At 40.9% G+C, this 23,422-nt stretch overlaps 1 protein-coding gene across 1 annotated transcript in view; it reads right to left on the bottom strand.

Annotated features, from left to right (window-relative positions):
- ADCY2 (adenylate cyclase 2) overlaps positions 1-13,330 on the bottom strand; it is a 206,987-nt gene extending 193,657 nt beyond the window's left edge. The window contains exon 1 of the mRNA XM_041411780.1: positions 13,099-13,330. Coding sequence (XP_041267714.1) covers positions 13,099-13,326 — 228 coding nt within the window. The 5' untranslated portion in view covers positions 13,327-13,330. The remainder of the gene's footprint in view (positions 1-13,098) is intronic.
- Between the last annotated feature and the right edge of the window lie 10,092 nt (positions 13,331-23,422).

Below are 23,422 nucleotides of genomic sequence, written 5' to 3'. Positions count from 1 at the left end.
GGAACACAAAGTCATACCAGAGATCAGACTTCTCTGTTTAATGCAAAAAACATCAGATCCCACAGAGGCTTTGGAAAGGCTCTTTGGAGGTGCCGTGGATGCTTTGCAAATAACAGTAACATAAGAAGTTGGAAGAAAACTTCTGGAGATAAAATATTTTTTGCTAGTGAAGAAAGCAGAGAACAATTGTAGAATTCCTGGAAACGATCCAAAAAACAAAAAACAAAAAACAAACAAAAAAAAAACCAACCCAAAAAAAAAAATAAATAAACCACCAAAAACCCAACTGCTTGGCAAGCAAAAGTTCAATAAGCAGCTAAGAAAATGTGGTCAAAAAGGAAATCAAAGAAACCGGGATATTTGGGAAACAGGGATTTTGCCTCTAGAAGGCAACTGAGCTTAACAAAGAAAGGATAAGAATGAGTTTGCTGGCACTTCCAACATCACAGGAAAACATTCAAATTCAATGTTATAGATTTTTTGTTACAGAAACAGAGTACATGGTTTAAGAGAAGCAGCAATGTCAAGGAGAGCAGTGACTCTCAACTAAATGAAAGGACAGAAGTTGATTAAACTCAGCTAAGAAGGTTTCAGCAAAGGAAAAGCAGAACAGACTCTCTTTTTAAAATCTGGCAGAGCCATATGAAAGGATACACTCTTCTCTACAAGCCTAGGAAGCTAGATGGAAGAATGAAAATGCCTGTTGTTGAAGCATTATTTACACAATAGTCTTACTGAAAACTTGGTGTAAAAAATCATCAGCAGAACAATAAAAAAGTAGAAAAAGACTGAAAGACATACAGTTCACCAGGGAGTGAAGAAAGACCTGTGTTAACAGTCTAAGAGAATTAACAAATAGTATAAAGTGGCTATAAGCAAAAAAAAAAAAGAGACTGAACAGCAAAGCCTCATAAAAATAAATTACTTAGAGGACTGGTTATGATATAAGGAAGGCTGTCAAAGAAGAAAACATAGCAGATCAAGGGATACTTTAGTGACTCCCAGATGGACTTGCTAAGCATCACAACAGCAGATGGAAGCTGAGACCATAGTCTGTGTCTCATGCACTGCTGAAAACCAAAACAAACAAGTACAGACGACAAACCTCACCCATAGAAAGAAAGAGATCAGTCTGACCTCAAGAAATTGAAAGAACCTGGTCCACAAAATATTGCTATTAAGGGGCTTCTTTATAACAATGACAAATCTTGTTAAGAAAACAAATGAAAAACATTAAACATTAAAACCTAAACATTAAAACCTAAACATTAAAATTGAAAGGGGGAGCTATAAACTCACAGATTAAAATCTTTGTAGGTAGCCTAAAGACACTATAAAACTCAGAGGCAAAGGGAAAAGCTAATCAATTCCTCTAAACAACTTGAGAAAGACCAAAATACAACCAGAATGTCTCAACATCCAAGCAAGGAAGGTTCTAAAATTTCTCTTCTGTAGAGGAAGAAAAAAAAAAAACAAACACAAAGCAACACAACAACCTGAAAGGGGATAATAAAAAAGGATTTAATATAAAGGCTTAATTAATATAAAGACTCAATAATGCAGGCCAGGAAAAAAAAATTTCTCAAGCAAGTTTTTAAGAGTATACAAATAAATAGTAAATTCTTTTTGAAACATAATCAAGAGTCATGGCAGCCTGCTAGAGAACTTCCAAAGAAACAGATTATGCAGGTATTAAAAAGAACAAGTAGAGAAGAACAGACTGTAGCAGAAAGCATTTGGGTTGTTCGGTTTTGGGTTTGTGTTTTTTTTTTTAATCTGTGTTCATTGTAGGATAACTCTCATGCCAAAACAATCTCTGCAGGGGGAATAAGTCAGAAAGCCTGTCTCAAATTGAAGCGTTAGTGTAAGGCATTACAGACAAAAGCAGCAACATGAAATGCAAAAAAAAATTACCATAAGCAGTCAGAATTCACCAGAAAGGCCAATAAGACTCGAAGAAGAAAGAGCTAAAACTGTAGCAGCATATAACCTGCACCCAAAAGTTCCTCAGTATCCAAAGACAGGCATGTGACATAATGCCAGTCTCTGATGGGATCCCCTTCAAACACAAAGGGAAGTACCAGCACGTCTGGCATCTACCAGGAAAAATTGTAACAAACAAAGGTACCAAAGTCCTCAGGAATCCTGGGGTATACGTTCAAAATACCCATAAACAGTTTGGAAAAAGGCTGAACAGCAGTCTGGCAAAGATGAGGGTAAGCTATGAAGGATTTCATTAGAGTCACTACAGAGCAAGAAAATGGAAGATGAATTTCAGCAGAGATGTGTGTGCAGAGATGCACCTCAGACAGAGCAATCCTAACTTTATACACATGACAACAAGCTCTTGGCTGGCTACTAATACTTAAAGATATTTGGCATTTATCATAGCTAGACCCATGAAAACATCACTTAGGTGTTCAGCAGCAGTCGAAAAACAACCTGAAATGCAGAACATAGGAAAACAGAATAAAGAAGAGAGAACATCACAATGTCACCTCAATGCAAGATGAACACCATAATTGTGGTTCAATCACCATTTCCAAATGAATGCAAAGGAAGAAAAGATAGTTTTCAAGAACAGTCAAAACTGCAACACAGTGGCTAGATTCTGAAGGAGTAACACTTGGTTTTAAGGTTCATCTTCTCTGCATGAAGTGAGCACAACTGTCCTTTAATCCAGCTCTTTTGATGTTTAAAGGTAATGTCCATCTCAGGCCAACAGGAACAACCTCCACTGGAGCTATCTGCATGCAAAGATGTAGCCAGAACCCCATGAGCTCCTGACTATTCCTACTGTATCATATGCCATAGAATAGAGAATAGACACCTGTCCCTGCCAAAAACATAATTGGTAGAATTGGTAGGCCAGGATGTGTGGGCCTGTATATTTTATATTCAAAAATATGCCCTGTACAAACACCATGCACTCAACCTGAACAGTGAGTGGTTTTTTATACATCCTCATTTGCCGTATCAGCAGTTTTCTCTCTTGGTTTATTTTCCATCGATTTGGGTCCTCTCCTCTGGTTAACCACATGTCAGATAAAATCTGCCAGTGCATACTAATATGTATTTAATAAGCTGGAGTTCAGAGGGCCCAGGAACAGGGTCTGGGAATATGAACAGGACTGCCATTTCTTTCAGTCATCCAACAGCATCTCAACCTTCTCTTAGGCTGGCAATTATCAAAAGTTTTACTTTAAAACATGTAAGAGCATAAGAAAACTAGGATGGTCAAACCCAATTACAAGTGGCTACAACACTCAGCTGGGTGCACTTCTAAAATTGTCCAACTCAATGGCAGTAGCTGGCAGCCACAGAAGATAAACCATGTCCCAGAGAGCAAGGAGAGTTAATTACATCTTCCCCTGAAGTGTCCCCTTCAGAAGAGGGTGGATACAGCAAGCAGAAAAGTGAGCAAAAATCTGTACTTTGATGAAACTAATTATTTCAGGCTCAAGAGGTAATTAGAACCTACTCATATAATTTATTAATTTTTAATGTAAATATAGTGATCAAAATATCTTTCTTGCATACTTTATTCTACATGCATTGATTCTAACTTCCTCTCAAAAAAAGGTGGGTTAATAACTCAGTTTAGCTTGCTTTTCAGATAGTCTCAAAATCCTTCCTTATATTATAAAAACACTTTTAAAGAAACTTTCCAATAAATGCACCTACTATTTATACAAATGACAATATATGGAAGATAAACTGAGTAAAACACTTAGGAAGAACATATACTTTTTAGTTAAATATATTCAAAACATGTCATTGAAAAAGCTCCATCAGCTAAACATTATGGATAATACAATACTTCACAAGACTAAAAGATATATTTTTCAGATTAACTGCACTGCAACATGTATTAAAAGTGAAATTATGGCCTTTCTTGTACCCATATAGATTCATGGAAGTCTGAAATACTCATTTAGATTTGTAGAAGTCAGAAGTACTCATCTGACTCTTTGAGCTATTTAATACTGACAGTTACATATTTTGGCTGTCACTTTTAAATCAAAGCTAAAAGGTGGCTTTCCCTCACCATTTTCCTCCTGACATAATAACTTGAGAATCTGGCTGTAATCAAGAAAATGTGTCAAGATGCAACTCACTTAAAAGTAAGAATGACAAAATTTGAACCAGGGAGCACATGAGCTTCAGCACATAAGGAAACTGCTCATTTTAAGGGTCCATTTAATGAAGAAAAAGGTACACTTAGGCTCCTCTCTCTAATAGATCTTTTAAAAATACATTTTACAAGAATATTCCTAAGATTTAATGAATAGGCGTAATAGAGTAGCATGAAAAACAGCTTTAATATTGAAAGGCACTACTGTCATTTTGTAATTACTTTTGAAGTGTTTCCTAAGGTTGTGCAATTACACACTAAACACCGTTATTTCTATCGCAACAATATTCTTAAAGTTTACTCCCTAAGGATGCCTTCCACACTCTCATATGTCTCTCAGTTCAACTGACTTGAAACCTAAGATATTTCTTATTTAATTTTTTACTCCATGACCAGGACCACATTCTGCAATAGCTATTATTTCTATTATGATAAAATTTCAGATAAAGTTTACAAACATGTTAACTTACATTTAAAATATAACTGCCAAATAAAATCTCAGGAGTAAAATTTCAGACTAAATCGTAAGAAACAAAGCAAAACAAATTCTGCAAATACAGGCATTTTTGCATTAGTTCAGGGCTTTTTCATAAGTACTGTAAACCTATTTCATTAAAGCACAGGTAAGAAAATAATAAAAATCAAAGAAAGAAAAAACAATCTGGTAAATTGTTTTATTGTTAAACAGATGTCATATTACTTGAAGCAACTTTACAAAATCCCACCACCTATCAGTCAGGTTTAAAAATTCCCAGAGCTCACTGGTGCAGAAAACAAGCCCCAGTGAGAGTCTGTGGCCATTTTCTGGCATGAGTTAGCAGGGCAGGGATCCCCAGTGGGCTTTACAGGACAAGCTACTAGTCTGGACAAGCTCCCCATCCATGTCCTCCTAGGTCTTGACCAGACTAGACAGTTCTCAGACCACTGTGCTGCTACAAAGGATCACAGTACCTGCAGCAAGGAAAGAGAATCCACCCACCTGCCAAGGTATATGAAGCAACTGAAGTGATTTATGAGGAGCAGCAGAAGGAACTGGGGTTGTCTAGCCTGGAGAAAAAGTTGTTCAGGGGGGACCTTAATACTTTCTACAATTACCTGAAAGGCAGATCAAGGTGGGTCTTGGTCTCTTTCACCCAATAACAAAAAATAGGAAAAGAGAAAATGGCCTCAAATTGCATCAGGGGAAGTTTAGATTGCATATTAGGAAAAATCTCTTCAGCAAAATGGTGAGCAGGCTACCCAGGGAAGTGCTGAAGTCACCATTCCTGGAGGTATTTAAAACACATGTCGCCGTGTCACTTAGGGACATGACTTAATGGTGGACCTGGCAGTGCTGGATTAATGACTGGATTTGATGACTTGAAGGATCCTTTCCAATTGAAACAATTCTATAGGAACAGGAGCAATACCAAGCAGGTGCTGAGCCAAGTTCAAAGAGCATCTGTTTTCCTAACACTACTCTCAGAGGAAGCAATGAACCTAAGTCCTCAGCCTGAAATCAGTGTTGCTGGAAAAGGAGCTGGGGGGAATCTCGTCTTCCTAGGATTTTCCTGCCAGACTGAACAAAGTACTAGCGAACTGGAGAAAGGGATATGGAAATTTTACCTGGAATTGAAGGATAGCAATCCCATTTATCCAGTCAGTGAGCAGATCCACTGTGTCAGCCATAGCATTTAGGGTCTTTAAAAGGTCCCACAGCACACAATTCAGCTGTGGGAGGCAGGTGGAAAAAAGTAAGTTCTAGCTACTTTTGCAAACCTTCCTGAGCAGCTCTGAGAAGCTATTTGGGAAACAGAGACATGGGCTAGAGCAACTCTTGTCCCAGCTGGTATCTGGTGTATGCCATTGTATGCAACCAGAAGCCATTGCTCCTGCACTCTGGAGCACACCTTCCAGGTAAGAAAACCTTCAAAACTAGAACCATGGATGGTGAAAGAAGAAAATGTTCAGACTAACATGTCATCATTTGTGGTCATTTCCTCTGCCTCTCCCAGACACAAGCCTGGAACAGGGTCACACCCAAAACAGCAAGGGGCTTTTATATCATATATGCACCACTAAAAACAAGAGTTCTGTTTAGAGAAGAGACAAAGAAAATGTTTCTATACTTGCTGGTAAAACAGACAACTGGGAGAGTAAGCGTAGACACAGCCTCACACTCCTCCATACAGATGGTGCAATAGTCCCTTCAATTTTCAGCATCACCTGAATCAGGGTCAGTGTCTGAAAGTTGTTTATTCAAGATACAAAAAGAAAAGATATGGAAAAGAAAATGTATCGAGCTGTTTTGAGTTTTAGGTTTTTTCATCAGGTTTGATGCTCAAAGGAAAAAAAAGTCAGGGAAAATAGGGCAGAATTGTGCCGATTCACTTATTTTTGGATCCAGATCCCCCAAAACAGAAGTTTAATCTGTTGGTATCTTCCATCATCACATATTAACGTGGCTTGAGCTGATTCAATTCTATTTGACATATGCAGAAGCTACTATGGCAGCACGTAATTATTTGGGATCACAGCTCCACTGTGACTGGGGAGGTAGGCACAGAACCAAACTCTACAGGTGTTCAGCTGCAATTTGGTCCCCAGCACACCCAGCTGCTCAAGAGATTTGCAGAACACATCTATCTGTGTGAAGTGTCCATCAGTTTGGAGTCAAGCATGGAGCAGCCTGGAAGGCTCCAGTGACCACTACTGTCATAACAAGAAGTTTTCTTAATCACAGTATAAACGCAAGGACTATGATCTCTGGCTAAGGTCCTTAATCTAGAAGAGCTCTTGAAGGCTCAAAAAAATATATTCATCATTTTGCAGGAGTCAACAAATGGGTTGGATATATCTGTCCACAACAAGGAACTTGAAACCAATTTATAAAAATTTAAGGAAGATAGACAGGCAGGTATTCACAAGTCCATGGCAGATCCACTATGAAGTTGCCAGTACAGGATATGTGAATCCACATACCTGGCCTGAGGCTGATAAAGACAGCAGACAATCAGAGCCCAATCCATCATCTGTCTTATTCCCATTGCACATCAGTAAACAGCTCTAGTCAGAATGTTATTTATCATGTCTGTCAGCTGCAGTAATGATTAGCAGTTGTGGATGCACCATTTTGAGTCACAATTTGTGGCATTAAATGAGTTTTCTATTGCCAAGGTATTCATAAAACTTCAATTTATTAAGATTACAATTAAAGGCTAAGCATTTTTCCAGTATTGCCGTACTCGTAGTTTTATCCAATTCTTATTCAGAATTTAGGTTTTTCAATATGAAAAATGAAACAGAGGCATGCAAAGTGAGGTTGCCACCAGCACCTCATTAATTTGATGGCTCTGCTTCCAGACTTGTTAGAGACTGGCAAATGAGACAAGCTCTTAGCAGCAATAAAAGTAACCACAGAGGTACTGTGAGTGTCATTAGAGAATTAAAGAAGTAGCAGGCCAGACTGATGCAGTACTGAGGACTGAAACCAGACAGAAAGCCAGGCAATTCCTGCTTCAGACAGGAAGATACAGCAACCTTTCCTGCCTGACTAAAGAGATAATACTGCCTTTAAAAAGTTACTCTCAGAGAACATCAGAAGGAACATCTGGCAGGGATAGCAATATCCTAAGATTGCATCAAGTAGCCAGCAACTACAGCTAGAAGAATATACTGCTATACGATGTCTAGAGACAAGAAAACAAGAATTAGAAACATGGGGTTTCCTCATGGACCATTTTAATAGGGGACTTGAAAGCAGAACTGTACACTCAATTATAACTGGAACTGTGGAAAGAAAAGCATTGTAAATACACTGATGTTTATTTTGAATTCCTTCTCATGTTGGTAGTAGCAGTGGTATGGTAGAAAGAGTTTAAGGAGAGGTAGGTTACCACCTGAGCACAACAACCATAGCATCAAGCATGCAAAAAAAACTCTGTCCTTCAGTTAGTGAGGATTTTCTTACTTCATTACTTTTGCTGTGATTTAGCTTTCTTCTTGGGGGAATGAATATATTGGAGTTTGAAAACACTGTTAACAGATGCTTTGGCTTACTTTCAGTCTGCAAGGATTCCAAGGAACGTTTTCAGACCTTGGGTATTCTTGGGCTTTGGGAAAACAGTTGGTGCTCTTAAACTAAAAAAAGCTGTAAATTACATAGGGTTGATCTCAAAAGATATCCTAAAATTGAGAGTACAAATGGTCTTATAGTATGCCTGTATTATTCCATGCAATTAGGTTATAACAGAACATCTCAAGAATACAGATACAAAATCACGTCGTCAGTGTGGTGACCTTTTGGTGTGGATGGATGAATTTTTCAGAGGCAAACCGATGAGATTAGAATACCAGAGGTACACATCAGATGCTTTTAGAGAATGATGAAACATGCTAAAACTACTCATTCCACATGAACCTGGAAGACTTTTTCCCCTTCATTTCAAGACGAGATTCTGATCATGGAAATCTGGAAGGGCTTGGCTGATGTCCAGCTCTTACCAGAAACAGCAAGAATTTATTTCAGGAGTAACACCAGTTAGAGGGAAGAAATGGCACACCTCAGTTCAAATCCCAAGAGGATTACAGGACTCTCCTGATCTTCTCCTTGCACAGAAAGAGTTATCTGCCAACCAGGTTGGCAGACAGAAAGTTTTCACATACTCTTTCAGAAGAATGAGGCAGCTACTTCTTCTTCCATGCAGGATCAGCTGATGGTAGGTTCAGTCAGTCTAATGCCAGAAACCCAATTCCTGCAGAATGTACATCTACCATGATGCAGGTACATCAACCTAGTTGTATTCCCTCTTTAAGAACCACTGACTGCTCCCCTTTTTGCTACAGAAGGTATTTGGTTATGTCACTAAAATAGATGTGCAGACAGCCTTTAGTTTCTTGAATTTATAAAACCATAAAAATGTCGACAAATCTATAATGAGCCTACCAGCACGATCCTGAGCTTTTCAGGAGCTTCAAGGAAGTGGTTGAGGGGGCAACTAATACCTCTGCTCCTCAGACAGTCCTTAGGTGGCTGACCCAGAACAATCTCAGAGTGCTTTGGAAGAGGGAAGGATATACCATGCCACATTGCAGTCAACACATGCCCCAGTTGGCTGAGGGCACCCTCAAGAAACACGCACCAACACACCAGAGCCTACACACAGCAACCACATCTTAGGAGCTTTACAAGGTCACAGGTGGCAGCGATAATTTGGTGGGGAGATAAGGGCTGCAGCTAATGTTAACACCACACAGCAGGCTTACAGGTCCTGAGCAAGCGGAAGAGGCCAGCCTAAAAGAAAACATGAATCTGGTAGCAGACTGGTGAACCGTAAGTTTTCAGAATAGGAACAGAAAGAAGATCACAACAGGTTTAAATCTTCCCCCACTTACAACACAAGTGCTAAAAGATTTTGATATCCCTGAAGCGTAGGTTCTTTTTCAGGCCTTTATCTATGGACTAGGCACTCTTTAAGTCTAGAAAAATGCATGGTTAAAGGAAAGTTATGGTTTTCCAATAAATTGTACAATTTGGGCATCACCCCTGTCTTCAGAGTTTTTGTTTAATCATGTAAGAAATTAATCACAATTTCAGATATTTCAGGTACTGTCATATTTTACACTATGAATTTAAAGACAGCTCTATATTTCAGTCTCCTGCAAATTGCAGTTATAACAGACATGCTCCTGCCAGAGAAAAAACCGTTCTAGATACCATTAAAAATGGCCAAAAGCTTTTAGTACTAAAAAGGGAGAGATGGGCGAATAATGAGTTTTTCATACATTTTACATTGAAAGAATAACACAATAGTCAAAGAGAAAATGAAGCTGACCTCTGGCATTTTTAAGTTCTGAAAGGTTTTCACAGGTTTGGGAAAATAATTTACTCTGTATCGATTAAAGCAGCAGCTAAACATGGATGACTGATCACATTTTGCCAGCTTGCAGTTCACGCCAGGTAGAGAAATACAGAGGATACCCTGACAAAGGAAATTCAAAGTTTGATACTATCACTACATTATTTAAAATTACAAGCTGTGAATGGTCATCATTCAAGCTGACTCAAGTTTTATATCTAGTGTTTGAGGAGATAGAGTGCTTAATTCCAAAGGTCAAAATCACAATAGTTCTCTGAAACAAAAGCAAAATCTCCCAAGAAACCTCTCTCAGTAATAATAACAGTACATTGTCTGAAAGAAAAGTAATCTGATTTCCAGGCACACTTTGTAAGTAATCTTGTTTACTGTAATTTTGCAACAGCTTTCATAAATTTTTCATCTGAAATCAGGAAAGCTATAGCTTGTATTCTGACAGGTTGAAAGAGCTGAGTAAGTAAAATACATCCCCTGTGTGGCTGGCTTTGTTTGGGAACACTTAAGAATACTTTGTCACATGAAAAAACACAAAAAAAGGCAACTCAGACACCACAGTGATCTATTTTAACAACCAAATAAAACATTAAAATAGAAGGAAAGCATTCTCTCACTTCCACTGGTTTCCAATTTTTTTAAGACAGTTTAGAACATGAAAATGGTTCACACTTCATGAATATCCATCCTAACAATGTCCAATCCCACATTCCATGTTCTAAGCTGTTCTATGAAGCACAAGCAAGAAATCCAAACTGTTATAGTGAGTCATTTTGGAGTTTTTTCTCCACAACAGGCTTAAGTAATTTTCAGTGAAATCTTAACTGCTTTGTACAAAATCTAAAGGAAACAACTGTTAAGAAATATTTCCCTTAACTTCAGATGCATAGCACAGATCTGCACAGAACTATCCCACTTTACTTCCACTGGGCCTTCTCTACAAAATTACATCTTCTGTCAAAACAAACACACCTGTACAAGCTGTGCAAGATAAAAGATAAGAATATTAATACCAGATTTTGTGGCTCAGATACTCCTAACCACATGTCCCTTTTATATCATCAGGCACAAAAAATGACTAAAAGTCCACAGCTCTATATCTATCTTTCACTCAGACACAGGAGAAGCAGATCTAAACTTTCAGGAATACTTTAATCACAAATGCAACCAGAAACTAGACTACAATAAAGTGCTTTTAGGTGAAATTCTGGGCAGGATTCCTAAGGATTTTGTCCAGCATCCTGTGGCTGGAAGTCCCACATAGGCAAGCTTTCTCTCTGCCTGAAGTCACTTTCATCTGTCGACTGGAAACTTGGATGAAGCCCACCTCTTTCTCCACTCACCCATCCAGTTGTTAGCTACAGGAAGATAAAGACTCAGGAAAAGGGTTTTAAAAGCATTTTTTTTCCTCATCCGGTATGTCTGGAATTCCAAATGCAGACTGAACTATTAAATTCACTCTTTCTGAAGAAGTAACGCCTGGCAAGATTCAGCCAGCTCACAGTTTTGTTTCCATAACTTTCAGCAGTCCTTCCATCTGGGTCCAGTTTTATGCCACCTTCACTACTGCAAATGATTTACCTCAAGAGATGAAATTACCAAAATAACCACATGCAACTTGCAAACAAGCTGCAGACCATACCACAACTGAAAAGTACAAAATTTAGTAGTAAACACTGTCAAGCCCAAATTCTGCCACCTTGACTGTGGGCATGTACAGTGTACATCTCCACAGCTATCTCTGCCTGACAGACTTCCAGTTCCACCTTCCAACAGTCCCTTCAGCCCTGGTGGACAAGCACCTACATTAACATACTAGAAAGAGATAAGCAAACAAACCTGTATTTTGCACACAGAGCTCCAAAATTTAAACCTTTGGACATTAAACAACTGAATTATGAAGCATCACCATTACTGGCCTCACTTTTACAACTGTTTTCTATTTCGTAGAAGTGGTTGAACAAAAAGCTTAAAATACAACTAATACAAACACTGAAAGGAAATAAACCACCAATCGACTCAAAGCTGAGCTAATCCCACAGGCAGTTCCTGCAGGTTTTAAGGCAAAAGTTTGGTCAAGCAAGAAAGCAGGATAAGCAAACACTAGCTGCAGTGCCTCTAGGAGAATCCATTTGATTATACCGACCTGCTCATCCCTGCCTTTAGAGATAACTAGCTCTATTGAATAAACATTCAGCTTTCCAGAAGACCATAAAAAGATTCTTTTTTTTCTTTTTTTTTTTTTTTTAAGGGAGGGGAAAAGTCTGAGACCACACAAACACCCATTTACTTCAGAAGTATACAGTAATGCCAACAGCCTGCCTCTAATCATTAACAGCAGGAAAACTCTGAAAAGGACCAAGAATTTTACTGCCCTCTGCAGCTTTTCCTTTGCAAGGGCAAAACGCCACCCATTTCAGGGAAGATAAACTGATACCGACTGTCACCTGCTGCTGTGACACATTTTTCTTCCTAAAGCCTGGAAACCCCACACTGAGCACGCAAAAAAGACATCCGACCAACCAAACTTCACCTTCCTTAAAAAAGAAGGCTGCGCTGTCCCAAAAGCTTTCTTGAGAAAATGGGTCAAACGCTAGAAAATGATATCATAGGGGATGGAGGGGGCTAGCACAAGGAGGGGCACAGCCCCTGCTTACTTGCACTAAAAATATTACTTCAGATACAGGTACCGACTGCATTTTTGTGCGGCGACGAAAACCCTGCCACTACAAAGGCCACCACGGCCAAGCCGCCAGTTGGAAGAGAGCGGAGCCAAGGAATTAAGTGAATTAAACTCGATGCGCTTGTTGACTCAGTTTTCGCTCCATCAGCCGCGCGGCCGCTGCTCCAGCGTCGCCTCTAAATATCGGGCAGCAAAGTTCGGGCGGGGGCTCCCCGGCCCCCGCCGCCACCTCGGCGCCTCCGGCCACCAACTTTCCGCCGCAGGAGCTGCAGCACCGGTTCTCGGCCGCCCCGTCCCGTCCGCCTCGGCTGAGAGTGCCGGGTTTGGCGATGCCAGCGGGGCGACAGGAGAGGGGATGCCGGGCGGCGGCAGCGGGGATGCCCGGGAACCCGGGGATGGAGCGGGTCCCGCACCGGCAGGGCGTCTCTTACCAGCCCGGAGGCGAAGAAGACGGCGAGCAGAGCTAGGCAGGCGCCCATCACGATGAGGAGCAGGAAGACGATGAGCGGGTGCTGCTGGCTCATGCAGTAGTAGGACTCGTAGAGCCAGTCCCGGGAGCGGGACTGTTCGCCGCTCGCCCCGCAGCCGCCGCCCGCCTGCTCTGCCCGCTCTAGCAGGTAGCGGCGTCTCCTCCTCATCATCATCGCTTCTTGCCACATCGGGCAGAGCCCGCGCAACTCCCTCAGAGCCGCCGCCGCCGCTGCTGCAGGAGGCGGCCGGGGAGTGGAGCGGGGCGCGCTCCCGCGCGGGAGGCGGAGAGGAGGAGCCGCGGCGGCGGCATGGGCACGGTGCGCCGGGATGCCGCGGCCGCCGCGCAGCCCGCCCGGGGCTTGGTGCGCCTCCGGAAGGCGCCACCCCGCACGCACATGCCTTGCCCGGCTCCCCCGGAGGCGGGGGCGGCAGGCGCGCTCCTCCTCGCCGGGGAGGGCAGCGGCCGCCCGCACAGAGTAAGCGCCCCGGGGCGGCGGCGGCGGCAGCGGGAGGTGCCTTCGCGGGCGACCGGGAAAGCAGCCCCTGCCCCGCGCCCCTCCGCAACGGCGCCGGGAGATGCCCCCGGGGTCGGGCCACCTGCCCCCGCCTCCGCCCGCGTGGGGCCGGGAGCCCTCGCCGCCCGGAGGGGCGCGGTGCCGCCGCAGGTGCCGCTCCCGCCGGTAGCCGTGGGGCGGAGAGCGCGGCGTGTGCCGCTCCCGACCCGCCCCCGGCCGCCCCGGCCCTGCCCGGCTCCCGCGGGGACGCCGCTGCCTTCCCCAGGGTGTGTGGCAGCACCTCCCGGCGCCGGAGGGAGAGACATTTGGAGATTGATTTGGAATTGCTCCCACGGGCGGAGGGCTCTTGCAGGACTGTTTCACTGGGTACCTTTTCCGGAGGCGGAATCCCCTTTTTAGAAGCCATACGTCGATTTTTGTCAAGACGAGCGTTCAAGTTAGAAAGAAGCATGACACATTTTTCCCCAGTTTACCATGTTCCGAAGGATTTGTTTAATTCCTACCAAAGCAGGGATTGGAAAGATGCTGGACATCTAACACAATAAAGTTACATATCTGTGATGCACAGCATTTACAGGCAGTTCTGCATCCCCAGCCCATTGCTTCCCTGAATGTCCCTCCCCACAGGTTAAGTCGGTCTCTGCCCTCTCTGATCTACCCTCCAGCCTCTGTTGTTGCTTTGTCACATCCTTAAACTCATGGAGGCTGCCAAAACGCTCCCAGGAGAGGAAGAGAACAGAGCAACACAGATGCTAATGGGCCTGAATGTCCCACGGGTGTCTCCTGGTGACTGGAGTAATGTTAGAAACAAGAGGGACTTGGGAGTACTATGCTACTGCAAAAGGTGAAAAACTGGAGCTGACATAAGTGGTCATAAATTGTCATAAATGACAGACGTAGAATAGAGGGCTGACCATTAATCAGGTGGAAGAGAAGGCAAGTAACTAGGATGATATAGACCAAAACTACATGGACTGTGAACTAATTTATATTTAACACCTAAATTCTATGCCACTGATTTTTCTGTCCAGAAAAAGAAGAGATAGGTCCTCCTCCAGGAGTGTAACAATGCAGAAAAACCTGTAGCACGTACAGCTCCAAAGCCCTGTCCATATATTTGCACCTCTTAGATTCCTCAGTTTTTTTAAAGGGATGAGACTTGAGCTTTCCTACCCCCTGTTCCTCTCAGCTGGCTGGATGGAAGAAAAGCTGCTTGTTTTTCACTCTTCCTTCCCCTGAAGCACTTTCTGGGGCAGGAGGAACACATGAAGGAGAAGTGGAAAGTTACAACCGCACCCACTGTTTTGGGAGAGAGAGGGTGAAAAACTCTCAAAAAGCAGCAGTGGTAAGATTGAAGGATGAAGACAAATCTATGTGGGGAGAACATTCTGGCAGAATTAATTGCTGGGAAGGAGTCAGTAGAGGTGGGTGTGAGAATTTTTGCAACATGAAAAGGCTTTACTTGCAGTCACTTCAAAAATCATGGAGTTGGCCACCCTCACTGTCACACAGACATATATAGTGAGATAAGCATAAAGAGTTTAAAAAAAATCAAGAGCCAAACCAGAATTACAACATAAAACCTCTTGAAAAAGCAGATCTCAGAATCTGGTATTTGAAGGTGTTTCAATCTCTCAAAGGTGGAAAGACCAGTATCACATATACACTTCTTTAAAATTAAAGAATAATTCCATGATCCTGTAAGTAATCACAAAAATGCAAAAGATCTGAACAAGCAAAATGAAGAAAGTTCTCTGTTCCATGTGTACAACAACCATCCTCGCAAAATCATTTGAAACTTAGACAGTATATTAATACAGATGGTCGAAGTGGTTGTCTTCTTCCCCCAGCTGATTCTGCTTTAATAGCTTTCCACTGCTTTCCACCTCCCTGAACCTGAACAGGAACGGCCATTCAAAAGAGTTTACCATGATGATCATGCAATTTGTTTGTTATTTCAGTTAGGTCTTATGCCTGTAACAGCTAATTCCTCATTATATTACTCTCATGCAATTTCTCAGGAAATAAAATTATAATTGCACAGCAAAAACTTAATTAACCCAAAGGTTGCCCAGTGGTATCTCATGCCTTTCCAAAACAATCGGATAAGCATAACTCCCTTCTGAAAGACCAGACATAAGGTGTTTCAACAGCAGAGCAAGAGAAAGTAACATGGTAACTAAAGGAAGCATCACATATAAACATCAGCTCCTAAGGGCACAGGAGCAGGCAATTGCTGGATGTTACAAGTCAAACGTGTGAGGCAGAAGGCTGGCTCAGCTAAACAGGAATCTTTTTTAGAAGTGAGAAAAAAGGAAGGCCAGTAGAAGAAATTTCAGGTGACATGGGAAGAATACCGAGATGCTGCTTGCCACTGTAGAGAGAAAATTGGTGTGGCCAAAGCTCAGCTGAAGTAGAAGTTAGCCAAAAGTGTAGGGGAAAATAAGAAAAGGGTTTATTTGAATATATTAATGGCAATAGGCAGAGTAGAAATAAAATCAGCCTGTTAGAGGATGAGGATGGTCACCTCCCAAACAGGGACATGGAGAAGGCAGAAGTATTTAATGCATTCTTTGTCTCTAGTCCTCTGCATCGATGATGGAACAAGTGCCCTGAGCTGGAGGACTATGACTGAGAGAATGATCAGCTCCAGTCAGCTCTGAAATTTTATGGGATCTGCTGCTCCAGCTGGATCCCTAAAAATCTACAGGGCCTTAAGGGATTCATCCAGGAATCCTCAAGGAGCTAGCTGATGTCATTCCAAATCCTCTCTTGATGATTTTTGAGCAGTCTTGGGAATCCAGAGAGGTCCCATCTGACTGGAAGTTGGTGAACATTGTCCTAATTTTCAAAAGGGCAAGAAGGAGGAACCCAAAAACCACAGGCCTGTCAGTCTCACTTCAGTGGCCAGTAAAATCATGAAACATATTATTCTGGAAAGTATTGAAAAGCACCTACAGCACAATGCAGTAATCAGTCACAGCCAGCACAGCTTAAATCCTACTTGTCAAACCTGATTTCCTTTTACGACAGGGTAGGCCACCTCGTTGATCTAGAAATGCTATTATATGTACTCCTTTTGGACTTCAGCAAAGTTCTTTATATCTCATGAAGGAGATGAGAAAATATCACAGCAAAGCTGTGATGTGTCTCACAGTATTCCTCTGGACAAAAGATCCAGCATACAGCTGGATCGCCATGTTATGTGATGGGTGAGCAAGTGGCTCACAGATCAGGCACGAAGAGTTACAATGAATGGGGTGCCATCAGGCTGGTGTTCCACTCAGCATATTCTACAATTCTGATGCTACAGTTCTGTCATATGTTTCCACTGGGCTCTTGTGTTTTCTTGTCCGGCTGATGGACTCCCCTGCTCTACTTTCTCTCTCCAAACTAGTAACCTGCATGTTTCAATTCAAACTTCAGCTAGAAATGTCCCACACCTTAATGTCTAAAACCCTCACCAGTTCTTAGAGCAGATCTCTAGACAGAGGCAGTGGCCCAGTGAAAAAAACCCCCACACTGTCATGTAGATAATGACTGCAACATTCTATATATGGATAAGGTAATTGAAACTGTGCTGTATCCAAATCTGAATTTGAACTTATAATATGAATGCTCTACTTTTTATTTAACATATTGACACTTTTTTTTTTTCTCCCCACAGGATGCATTTAATTAAGTGAACATTATTGCAGCTGAATGACAATTATGTCATTGCTAAAGTTGAAATGCCATATGTTTTTAGAGACCAATTACCCTAGGTAGCTGAAAATAAGCATCCTTACTTGGCTCAGCCTGAAAGTTTGCTATGCCTCAGGGAAAAGAAAGGTACAGTGAATTCTGTAATTTGTGGTTGAAAAGCAAAGGACTTTCAGAAAAAAACCTCTTCATGTGTTCTGCCTTATTTCTCTAAATGAGGAACAAAAGCAAAGCTAGCACTTAAGATTGTCAGAAACTGTCTCCTGTGTACCCTTGGGACTCCAACAACATGAAAGAATTTGTTCCTTAGCCAGCTGGTGTCTAAGCATCTGTTGTACCCCTCTGGAGAAGCAAAACAACACAGAACAAAAGGCTGAGGTCCACAGCTGCTTGTCAAAGCAACCGTGAGCCAGAGGCATTACACATTGCAGTAGCAGATTAACTTAGAGAACTTGGTCCCTTCCAGCCTCAATTGTTCTGTGATTCTGTATTATCACAGCTTACTTCCAGTGTCAAGGGATCTGTGATAAGTCTTAGGGAAAGAGATAAATAGGAACAGGACATACAAGAGAACCTCTTGTTTCTATGTTGCTCTCTTTGCCCCTCTGGTTCAATCTCCATCACATCTTTCCTTCACTTTCCCTTCTCCGTTGTCTTCTGCATGAGTGTTCTGGTCAGCGATACAGACTAGCTCCCAGCAGAGACAGATCCTTTGCTCTCAGCTACTCTGTTCAGCTGTAGGGCAACCTGAGCCACAGGAAACAAATTGCAGGGAAAGCTGCTGAATCCCACAGTCCTGCAAGATAGCAAGCACACAAAAGAGCCATAGCAACTGACCTGAGCAAAACTGTGCCCCCAAGTCCACTGGTGGTCAGGTTGTCCGCGTTAGCGCCTGGCCAGCAAAGCTGCCCATTGCTGCAGCCTTGAGGCTGTACTGCCACGGCCCAGCTCCACCAGGGCACCTCACACTGAGCTAAGACTTCAGGTCAGGTTGTCCTACCAGTAAGGTTTCACATAGCCAGTGCTTCAGTGGCACTTCAGAGCTTGCATGTGGCAGCAGGGCCAAACTCAGGTCAGCCAGTCCTGCTTAGGGCTGCTCTGGAGAGCCATCCCTGCCATAAGATCAATGTGTGAATACATCTGATGTGACCAGGGTCTTAACAACATTGCTTTGTCCAGTAGTGATGCATATCGTTTGCTGTTGTTGTTGTTTAAGACTGAAGACTGCTATTTTTTACGGAATTTTTCTGAATTCATTTTACTGAATTCAGTTAATAGGATGTGCTCTTTCAAATCTTATAATGGCAGCTTTGTGTTACTGCTGGTCTTCAAAAAATTAGGACAATTTCCTACAGAAATAAATTGGATTTCACACACCTAGAACCAGGTGAAATTAACTTTTGTTTTAAATATAGACTTGCCTGAAGTGTTGAACATTGTTGTTTAAGGTGCTAAATAACAGTCTGATTGTTCTATAATTCCTTGTGCAATTTTTCTCCCTCCCCCTTTTTGAAGACAGTATCTAACTTTGGGCCTCTGTCAGCCTCCATAAACTTTTAAGAGTGTTTACTAAAAAGTTCTGAGGTTATTGAAGGAACTACTTGAGATTCAGATTATCTGAAAGTACCTCAGTAACCTCTCTTCTTGGATTATTTCCTCACATATGGTAACTACTTTGGTCATCTAATCATAGATAACCTTTTTATTGAAGATAGAAGCAGAATATAGATCAAATTTTTAAAGGTTTTGGACCATCTGTTATTAGCTGAATGGAGGGCTGAATGGATTTCCAAAGTCGTCTTCTTGCAAAAACCATGTGACAAACAAAAAATTATCCAGAAGTGCATCAGTTTTCTCTCTGCTTATACCTTGGCCTTTCTTATTTTGATCATGCTATTCTTTACACTCACTGTTTTAATATTACTTAGTTTCTAAATTCTCTATAATATTATACATTTTCTGTTTCAAGACATTAGCCTTGAATTATACATTTCCTCATCTTTCATATTGGGACAGTTTGTATTTAGTGGCATTACTTAGGAAATCACCTGCTCTTCCAGATAACCTGCTTTCAGGTGGGAGATCTAGGGAAGGTGGGAGGAAAGCAATAGAACCACTCAGGTGGTTTTATAGAATTGCAAATTGACTGGACAAACTAGAGACAAGTACCATAGGCAGCTCAGGAAAGACCTGTTCAATATGTAACTACAGCCAGAACACTTACAGCTTTCGAATGCACAAAGAATAAGATAATAAATAACTTACAACATACAATAATACCTCTATACTGATCAACCTTACACATTCATCTTGAGTTTTATTACCCTACTTACCCTACCCCCTAAAAAACATTGCAGAATTAAAGACAGATTCTTCAGAGAACGGTTAATCAAAAACAAGGAAGAGTTTCCTCTATTTAGCAAATATAGAGGATGGTTATCTACACAAAGAGAATATAGGAGGAACCATACTAATGCATGTAACATTACTGTAGAAAAGACTGCTTGGAATTTTTCTTTTTTTTTTCTTTTTTTTTTCTTTTTTTTTTTTTTAAAAAAAATTTTAGCCTGAAAATTAAAGGAATTAAATGCAAAATTGGTAAATGGCATATGTTGTTTCACTGTGGTAGTTAATCTGTCAGAGCAGAACTCTGTCAGAAGAGGCTTCTAAAACAAGAATTTCAGGGTACAAAACTGATTTGGTTTTACATGTTTTTCAAAGTTTGATAATTGTCAATAATAACATAAATTACTAGGAATATTGATGCTGCTGTTTCATTATTAGCATCAGTGCAAGGCAATGCAGAGATAAAAAAAATACAAAAGGCAGGTTATGTCAAAATGGGTTTCTTGCATCTTCTATTGAATAATGATGCAGCTTGTGTTTTTTTTCCTATTCTCAAAGACTGGTTATTAACATGGACTATTCTTTGTTGTCATTCAGTTGGGGTCAGTGGTGTTCCAATGAATTTAATTGACTAAAAGAAATGTTGGTTTCCTGAATAAAGGGCGAGACTATTGATTCAAAGCCTACTGAATCACACAACACAGTCCACATATTCTTCCTTCAATAAGGAAGGCATATATATAGTAAAATTATTTTGGTTCTAGACATTTTATTATGATCTTTATTCCATCTGCACAATCCACTGAAAGTTAAAAAAAAATGCACCTAAAGGAAACTCATAAGTGTGCAATGCTTCAAAATTATTCCAATGATTAAATCAGATACAAACCATTTACTGAACTATTCAGGTTAATCAGGTTAACTCATACTACAGAACAGAAACACATAAATCTAAATATAAAATGAGCAGCTGAAATAGAGAAATGTACCTAGGTAAATTCATATCCAAGAAAACCATATTCATGTGTATATAAAAAACATTTTTTGCAAAATCTCTGTGTTGCTTCAATTTTGCCCTCAGTAGCTGTCATAGTTATGTTAAAGGAAGCTTCCTCCCAACAGAAGCTGCAAATGGCAGTGCAAAAAAATGGCACAATCCTGCAAAATTCAATATATGAACCGAGTTCTGAAAATACTTAATAGCAAACAAAAGTCTATATATGTTAATTCTGGGATTTCTGTGAAACTTTTTGAAAGCTTGGAACCAATTAGTGAAATAGGTTTTTGCAAGATGGCATGACAAGTATTTTCCCTAGACAAAAAATTTCCTGCTTTTAATTTCATAGTCTTCTTGGCTCCAAGAAAGACCATCTCGATTCGTGTTTTTATAATTATTGTGGTATTATTTATTTAATGGCCAAAGTTTTGTTTAGACTCAGAAAATAACTCTAGGAAATGTTATCACAAGTTAATATTTAAATTGGACTGGTCTTAAACACAAAACTACAGGAGAGTTGAACATCACTCCAGATTTGGACCACACGTAAATTTTATCCATAATTTTTTCCACTTGCCAGGGCTATAGTCTCTCTCACTCATGCAGAGGTCCTGCATTTCTTCCTCTCCTTCTTTCACAGCTTCAGCATGTTCTGATAGATAAATGCTGCATGCTCCTTTTGGAGATGGAGCTGGCACTGCTTGCTCTCAGACCTCTGTTCTGCCACTTAGTGACCTCAGTAAAAACATGTTAACCACAGATGGCTTCCAGAATCGTGTGAGGCTGTGTGAGGTAATGGATTCAGCTGCGTATTTGATAAGATCACCCAGCTGACAGCAGAAAGTCATAAGAGTTGGTAACATTCCAGAACCCAAGTTGCAGTATTCTGCCAAGAGTAATGGATCCCAGGATTTTGGAGAAGGTGCTATTTCTGGGGTGAGAAAGGAGAGACTGAGCTGCTGCTGAGGATAAGAGGGCATTCTGGCCATGAAATCCCCTGGTACTGAATGAGTGACAGACCAGGGTGCTGGAGTCCAGCAGGTTGGAGAGATTTTCTGAAGGGAGGCTTTGGGTGTGTGGGCTGAGTCAGGTCCTGGCACGGTGTCACACCTTAAATAGAGATTATGGGCTGGCAGCACAGCCTAACCCTACTTAGCACTAAGGAGTGGGGACCAGTAGGGTAAATGTCATTGGCAAACCCAGTCCAGCCCTTTGCCTTGCTGGTGAAACCTGCCTCATGTTGGGAATGTTTCTCTTGTAGATTTGGAGAAAAGGTATTTATATTAATCAATAAAATATTCCAGGTTTAGAATTTTTCTTCAGTCCAGCTGATGGATACACGACTGCATATCCACAAGGTGTATTTGGTGGGGAAGCTTGTATCTCGCAGATATTTGAGCACCATCTTATCAGTAAGAGTCTTTGTGTGAATCTTTCAATTTTTTGAGATCAAGATCTCAAAAAATAAAGTACCAGAGACTTATCAATTTCACAAGAGCTTTCTCACTCCTTAGGGCTGCAAGAAAATTCACTATTGAGGCAACATGGGACCTCCGACATGACCCCCCACTCCTGCTCTGAAGAGGGTCATCTAGAGCAGGTTTCTCAGGAGTGTGTCCAGTTGAGTTTTGAGTACCCCCAAGAATGCTGTCTCATCAATATCCTTGAGCAACCCGTTCCTGTGTCTGATCCTCCTTATACTAAAAAGCTTTTTCTAAGCAGTATTTGGTTTTTTGCATGTTGTGCCCATTGCCTCTTGTCCTCTCACTGAGCAGCACTAAGAGCCTGTCTCCATCTTTTCTGTTTTCTGTCTCCTGTCAGTTATTTATACGCTCTTATATCCCCCTGAACCTTCTCTTCTCCAAACTAAATAGTCTTGAGCTTTCCTCTGAAGAAAAATCCTTCAATTGCTTAATTGACTTTGTGACCTTAGGTTGGACACATGGCTTGGAACATTTGTCTAAAGTCCAGCATCAGTCTGGACTGTATTTCTCTTTTGTTTAAAACATGAAACTACAGTGTAATAGCAAACTCCTGCAGAGTAAGAAAGTCAAAAGAGGGCAATAAACTGATGAAAAAATACAAGAGAATGCCTCAACAACTCAGTAGAAAGCAATCAAAGGCAACAGTGACAGTGGGAGGGTTCAAAGGATTCCACAGATATAGGAGTATTTTGGAAAATAATACACATATTTAATGTGTAAATTTAATGTATAAAATAAAGAAAATTATGTGAATTAGAAGGCAATCTAATAATGAATAAAATTAGGATGAAATCATACAGTCACAGAAACTATCCAGTTATAAAACAGATCCTTCATAGTGAAGCAAGTTTCTTTAAAAAAAAAAACCAAACAAAAACCCACAAAAACTCCAAAACAAAAGTTGACCATTACCTATGCAGCTGAGACATTTAGAAAAGAGTGGATTTTTTAAGAGTAAGTTTAAGTGCAAGCAGAAATCACAAAAGACAATCAGAATTCCCAGGAGCAAAGCATGAAATGTCATAATTTCCATGCTGATATACTTAGAGCAAGAAGGAAAAAAAAATATCATACAATCTTATCTAATTCACAAAATTATTGCATTGATCTGAAAATTTGAAAATATCTAAAGGAACAGAGAATGACAATTTGCTCAACAAAAAATAAAAAGAAAGTAGAAAAGAAAAAAAATATTTTGCCATGATTACAATCTCATAGGCTAAGAAATCCTGGGTTTGCT

This window comes from Onychostruthus taczanowskii, unplaced genomic scaffold (assembly GCF_017590055.1).
Source record: "Onychostruthus taczanowskii isolate IOZ18803 unplaced genomic scaffold, ASM1759005v1 scaffold37, whole genome shotgun sequence".
Lineage (NCBI taxonomy): Eukaryota > Metazoa > Chordata > Aves > Passeriformes > Passeridae > Onychostruthus > Onychostruthus taczanowskii.
This window is presented reverse-complemented; position numbering and strand designations above follow the sequence as displayed.